General features: G+C 42.7%; 1 protein-coding gene across 1 annotated transcript in view; it reads left to right on the forward strand.

The window, feature by feature from the left end:
• The window catches only part of LOC131889695 (collagen alpha-1(I) chain-like), a 7,650-nt gene extending 709 nt beyond the window's left edge, over window positions 1-6,941 (forward strand). Inside the window, 4 exon segments of the mRNA XM_059238859.1 lie at window positions 81-615; window positions 617-1,141; window positions 5,335-5,699; window positions 5,764-6,941. Coding sequence (XP_059094842.1) covers window positions 81-615; window positions 617-1,141; window positions 5,335-5,699; window positions 5,764-6,843 — 2,505 coding nt within the window. The 3' untranslated portion in view covers window positions 6,844-6,941.
• Window positions 6,942-7,288: the final 347 nt, after the last annotated feature.

Genomic DNA, 7,288 nt, shown 5'->3' on the forward strand with positions numbered 1-7,288 from the left:
AGTACTAGTTGCTAAACTTATATAAAACGCTCAAAAACCACTCTCACCAATTTCATTGGTTTTGCTTTTGCACCATTTAGTCAGAGTTGAAGGCTATTCTGATCAGTCTCTTGGAGGATGAAAAGCTGCATGAAGAGTCCATGAAGACAAATCGAACTGCTCGTCAAATGTGCAATTGCCCCGCTGGGCCACAAGGTTTCAATGGTCAATTGGGCCCCCCTGGTGTCCCTGGCCCGAGAGGCTCAACTGGAACACCCGGTACAGATGGGACTCCCGGGGAGCCAGGTAATCCTGGAGCAGAAGGCTTGGAAGGATCGTCTGGAGTAAAAGGGCCCCCAGGACCCGAAGGACCCACTGGCATGCCGGGACTCACAGGTGCTAGTGCAGAAAGTGGTAAACCTGGAACCAACGGAAAAGCGGGTCTACCAGGCGATCCTGGTGATCCAGGGCCCCCTGGTCCTGCTGGACCCCCCGGAGCACCGGGTCCTTTGGGGGCTGGAGGTGACCCAGGCGATCCGGGGAGTGAAGGAGAAATGGGGCGAGATGGTGCGATGGGTACCTTTGGTCCACCTGGAAAAGCAGGCATCAATGGAGCTCCAGGGGCTTTTGGTCCTGTTGGGGATGATGGACCCCCAGGAGCAGTATTGGCCAAGTTGGGTTGTCGGGAGCGCCGGGTCTTTCTGGAACCCCAGGAACAAAGGGAGAAATGGAGAGATGGGTCCTGATGGCGGGGATGGAGTTGCTGGTAAAGATGGATCGCCTGGTACTGATGGAGGACCTGGACCCCAGGGTGGATTGGGCCGAGAGGCACAAAAGGAGAAACTGGGGCAAGAAGGACCAACTGGACCACCTGGTCTTCAGGGTCCTAGAGGACCTAATGGAGTTCCAGGAGTTCCAGGCTCACCTGGAAGGCCAGCGCACTCCGGACTCCCAGCAGCGAACGAAACCCTGGAAATCCTGGAGATGAATGGAATTAAAGGTCTTAAAGGGGTTGCTGGTAAAGATGGAACAGATGGTTCTATGGGAACTCTTGGTGCCCCGGACCTCAAGGTCCTCGTGGACCTTTTGGCCCTCGCGGCGATCAAGGCGATAAAGGAGACGCTGGTCCTAAAGGTCCTGATGGCCCACCTGGACAAGACGCGCAAGCTTAGATTTATCTAAGTCTGGGACAGAATTTTATCGATATTCGAATTGCTGTGTCAATACAACGTAAATAAACTCCATCGTTTCCATCCAAAACAATTTTTTATACAAAGCCTTCTTCTTTATTTTATATGTATTACAACTTCCTTCCAATCATTTCGCCATGTCATGTTGATATTTGTTGATATTAGTAAATTTTGCCGCTTATGCCAACTTTCTACTTACACAAGACATGAGTGAAGTAGTCAAGTATCTGTCCAAATCTCAACAATCGGTTCACTTGTGATGAAAACGGGATTGAAACTACATCACATAATTGCCATGGTAATCAATTCCAAATGAATTTGATAAAATTCGACTTTCACAAATCATGAAAGAAGTTACCGGATGCATGACAAAGATCTAAATCTGAGTGCTCTACCAACTAGCTCCTCTTAGTTTGCCCTTTTCTTCTTCTCAACAATAATGTCTATTAAAGACTTGTAACGTGCATGTAGGAAATTATGCGATTTCAATACAAGATATGACGATTTTTAAACAATACGTGAAAGTTAAGTAAAATGAAAAATATTGTCTTGCACACATTACGTAATTCGGTTCAAATGTTCTGATTTTTCTTTTGGTTTGTTTTTGCACAGGCCACGTGCTATCAAAATGAAAGGTTATAATTCGCCTTTTTATTACCTATCTATTAATTTCTTTATATGATTTTTGGTTTACCATCGAATTTGAGTTGGCAGATTGAGCTAGTCCTTGAATGAAGGGTTGATCTGGATTGCTATCCAAACATTTGCCTAGGCCCCTGTCTTGTTCAGTAAGCTCGTTTTTCTGAGCTCTCAGATTCAACGCAAATGAGTTGGACTGGTCAGTTTGCTCGATGGTTTTCTTTCTAGGGGACTTCAATTTCCGGCTAGTGTTGTATGTAAAATATTGGGGTACTAGTTGCATTTCCGGAAAAGCTTGACACCGTGGTTATATTTTCTGGTTAAGTGTTTGCTCAAATGCCAAGACATCTAGATATGCTTTTCTTTGTCAAAGAAGCAAAAGTAACAACTTTTGTGAAATACACATGTTTAAAAGCAGCTCAGATAAGTGTGTTAAATCACTTTAAGCCCATTAAAATGCATCATTGTCAAAAACGTACTCAATCGGTATTAAACGTACTCTTATTTATGCTTTGACCTAAAATTCCATAAACTTCTATTAATCATATGCTTACTTATTACAATTTATAGGTTGCGTTTTACGCCTTAAAAGATCGAAAAATGGCCCAATGTTGTTTCCAGTTATTCCCAAGGAATATGATTGTCTTTTTCAATGACACGACAAGAAATAATATTTCTATATTTTGTTCAAGGTTTTTTAAAATCAAAAAGTAGCAAAAAATATCGCTTAAAACTTACAAAACATGCAAAACTGCCTTTCAATTTACTTAAGTGCCAAAAGCTACACTGTACTATCATGTTCCTAAAATATTTGAACGATACCTATGACAGTTAAATTTTCCAAATTAACAATTTTTGCAGTGATTAATTTTTACATACTAGCGATGCTTTTATTCAACGTTAGTAGAATTTTGTCAAAATTCAAGATTAAGGCTTGACTAAAGTTACGATTGACAAGTATGGCATCACCATTGTGAAGTATTGGCATTAAGTAAGTTTTAAGTTATATTGCAAAATATATTTGGGTTTTTCTACCTGCTTCAGAAAAGTGAAATATTTCTATTTATACTTTAGGCATAGAAAAAGCTTATCATATTTCTTGACAATTGCTTTAAGATATAACCGGAGCAATTTGTAGTCAAATTTGATGAAAATGCATTTTTTGAAAACGAGATATCTTATCGATTGCTCCATGGATTTGAATAAAACTCTAGTTGGAAACGCGACTAAGATTACTTCCAACATCTATTGATTACGTTCTTAAAAATGTCATCTCTTTGTAGGTTTTAAGTGGATTAATATTCTAATCCGAGCTAGAATCCAAGTTGATTTTTTACAAAAGTTATTCCTTTTGTTTCAATAGCAAGGAACATTATTATTAGAAGTCTTGGTATTTAAAAAAAACATTTATCAGTATTGTGAGTAACACCGTGTTGAGCTTTTGTCAAAGAGGCAAGCAGGAACCATGTGAGTATTACAGAACTACTACTTCATTGGAACAAACAGAAGATTGGGACAATGTATTATTAAAAGGAGGTGCAAAAAAAAGGAGGTTAAAAGGAATGCACTTTTTCAGTATATCTTCCAAACGGGACCATATCGTGGGGAGAAGTCATACTCTCATTAATATCGATTGGTTGGAAGGCAGTAAACTCTGCTCCCACCGTTACTTTCCTAGGGATAGAAGTGTCTTGGGACTCTGGATAGGAAAGCAAGACCAAAATGAAAAAGATGATTACGCAACATCTTGGTATTTTCTGGACCAATGTGCACCTATGTACCAAAAGCTCTCCTCCAACCAGTGATTCATGGGATAATCATATCGGCATTGCAGAGTGGTCTTGCAATAAACGGGAAACCTCAATTCCACATTGATGATCCAAAACCAGAGGCCATGAATAGCCTTCAGATTACCTTAAATCGAGTCATGCGTTTTATGTTGGGATGTCAAACAGCGGACCGTATATCCCTTGGACCATCAACACGTCAGAGTGGCTTACCCATTATTGATCAAATAGCAGCCGCGGCGATCCTTACTGAGACAAATCGAGCGCAAGAGAACGAGATTCCGTTTATTACGGAAAGACTTCGTCTTGCATGAAGAGCGAGCTTAAGCCTAAGATCCTCTGAACAAAGGAATGCATCAAGACCCCCACCCATGATGAACCAAACTAAAACCAGTTTCATAGCAAAAGCGTCCTTGTTATGGAACAAAGCCCCAAAAGAAGTGAAACAAGATCAATCGAAGTCATCTTTCAAAAACCAAGTTAGAATATTTTTGAAAACCTTGCCTAAATGAGATTGTTTTTTACCCCCACTTACTCAAAAAGTGCAAATTCACTTACTGACAAATACATACATACATACATCCATGAGCTTTTACTTCAACCAGGTTTTAGAGTCAATTGTAGGAAACGATAAGGTTTACACTGTTGAGCCCTCCAAAAAATCCAGGCTGGTCAAAACAATAACGTACTCATCAATTATTTTACGGGTCCTTTAAAAGAGCTCTCTCTCTCAGGGAGGATACCTTGTGATTCAACCCGACACTTTTATTAACTCTCAGCTTGACTCAATGATGGCTCATTTACTCAATTAGACGCATTAGATGGCATGACAATAGCATCATAGATAAAGCGCCTCCGGGGCCAGACTTTTGCGAATTCTTTTAAACTTGAAGAAATCCATTACAATTTTAAATATTGAGAACCCATTCAATCAATCATGGCGAAGCAAAAAAATCGGTACAAGAATGGCAAATGGCCAATTAGGCTTGATATGTTATGGCATACAGTTGTGCTGATCAAAAGTGGCCAAGTAAACGATTTGTGATACGGAGACCCCCATCAAAATGAACTAACACTGCCAGTAGCTATGTGAACAATCTTCATGACTTTCTCTGAACTTCTTGATTTAGGCCTGTGGGTCTCAGGAGTATTATTTGAAGTACTTTAGATTGAGAGGAAACAGGTTTTGGAGGCTATGTTAACATATACGCATCACTACTCTGTTATTTTAATCATTACATATGATTTCACGTATATATTTTCCGCATCTTTCAAACTGGTAGGTTTGTTTTTACCACGGTTGTATTGAAATTGGGTTCAAAAGTACCAATGAGCTTTAACAAGTTTAGGTGAGCGATTGATGAAATTCGAGAAAGGTAGCTCATGTGACGCTCACTTTCTTTTCCCAGTTGGAGATGTCAGTAAGGAAGAAACAGAAAACGAGAAATTGAAAGGCGAGTGTCCAACCCCTTTTCAGTCAAATCTTCGCCCAACCAATTCAGTTCCAAAATGGTGACTTCAATTCTAAACGTCTGATGCCGACAAGACGCCATAATTGGGACGAGAAAAAAGCCTTATTCGTAACGCAGAGAACGCATCGAAAAGCGTGTGGAAAACTTTTCATCTTTGCGAGAGTGCAACGAATTCATTGATAGGACAAGAAGACCGGTTCCCCTCGATTTCTATGGAAGGTGACCCCAAACAGGACGAAGTGAAACCAGTCCTTTCTTGATGGAAAGGATATTGGATATTTAACCTGATCTACTTCAGTTCGGCAGCGACTATAAGCAGAGAAGGCCAACAACCTGCAGGTAAGACAAGAGCCCTTCTCATATTGAATTTTAGATCATTATGTTTTGATCTTGTTTTTGTTAGGATGAGATCATTGTGTGGATGGTTGGTGTTGGTCCAGATAATACCCTGTTTATGGGGCAAAGGATTGGACTTGGAGAGTTTGAAGATATATATGCGTCAAATTGATGCTGGGAATTCCGCACTTTCAGAAGAAAACCTGGCTGTTGCCAAAGAGAGCCTGGGTAACATTTTGAACGAAAACTCAAAAACAAAGTGCGCAAGAAGCAACAAGGAAGAACAGAAAGTGTCGGTAAGAGATACTCTTTTAGAACAATCCCAGGCGTAATAATATTGCAGTCTTTTTTCTTAAACAGGCTGAGCTGAGAAAAGTAATTGAAGTCTTGATTGAATACGGGAAAATCGAAAATCAAGCCACAGGTACGAATCGCACAGCCCGCCATCATTGTCAATGTAATACTGGCCCCATGGGCCCTCCCGGCGTAAAAGGTGGAAAAGGATTGATGGGTCTAAAGGGTCCCACAGGATTGGCAGGAATCCCTGGAAATGATGGAGCCCCGGGAAAACCGGGAACGCCCGGAATAAATGGTATACCTGGGACCGCTGGATCTCCAGGCGACCCAGGGCCCAAGGGACCAGCCGGTGTCATGGGTAAAAACGGATTACCAGGCGTACCCGGGAGCAATGGAGCCCCAGGTGTTGTAGGCCCTACTGGGCCCCGAGGCCCAGCAGGCCCCAAGGGTCCGGCAGGAATGATGGGTTCCATGGGAAACCCTGGACAAATGGGAGCTTTTGGACTGCCCGGTGATCCTGGAGCCCTAGGTGCTGTGGGAGAAATGGGTGGTGACGGTTTAGCTGGACCTGATGGACAAATAGGTGCAATTGGAGGTAGTGGACCCGTTGGAGTTCCCGGTCCGAGAGGAGCTCCAGGTCCCGATGGACCAAAGGGGCCGCCCGGACAACCGGGTCTTTTGGGAATTGTTGGTGATCCAGGAGCTGTCGGCGAAAGAGGGGGTGACGGAACCGACGGAGAGGACGGAACACCGGGCATGACTGGTGAGGATGGCCAAATGGGCCCGACAGGTCCACAAGGAGATCCAGGGGATCCAGGCGCCCTAGGAGAGCAAGGAGAGGATGGCCCTGATGGTGTTGAAGGTAACCCAGCTCCTCCAGGGATTCCTGGAACACCTGGACTTAATGGCAACCCAGGCAACAATGGAATTGATGCACCTGATGGTCCAAGAGGTTCCCCAGGTGAAAGCGGAGATGTTGGGGATCCTGGCTTGGATGCAGCAGATGGAGAGGATGGCGATCTGGGTGAAGCTGGGCCAAAGGGGGAGATGGGGCCTCTAGGTCTCGAAGGCCCAGTTGGTGACCGGGGAGACAAAGGAGAACAGGGCGACCAAGGACCTATGGGACAAGTTCTCACATTTTGACAATTTTCAACTTTGCTGCATTATTTGCAAGTTTTTTTTATCTTTAACATAACAATCCAAGAGCAACAATTATGTCTGCAATAAAACAGAAAATTACTTATATGTGTTTCAATCTTCAACTCGAAGGCTCACTCATTTTCCGATAACTTTCATGACTTTATCAAACCCGTCAACTTTAAGGACTAGCTTACACAATTATCACTGGACGATAGCAAATACTTTCGTGGCCTTTTCGCTTCACCGCTCAACCTCTTGACCCCTTCTTTGAATCAATCTAATTCTGCGTTGCCTGAAATCGTCAACTCCGATTTTTTGAAGCATAAGGCTAAGCGGTTGAACGACCTCGATAATATATGAATGCTTTTGAAAATGTACAATATCAGATACCTTTCGTACCTTCTCTGAGTACTGTACAATCCCAACCTTTCTAACCTTTCCCAATACG

Source organism: Tigriopus californicus, chromosome 1 (genome assembly GCF_007210705.1).
Source record: "Tigriopus californicus strain San Diego chromosome 1, Tcal_SD_v2.1, whole genome shotgun sequence".
NCBI classification, from domain to species: domain Eukaryota; kingdom Metazoa; phylum Arthropoda; class Copepoda; order Harpacticoida; family Harpacticidae; genus Tigriopus; species Tigriopus californicus.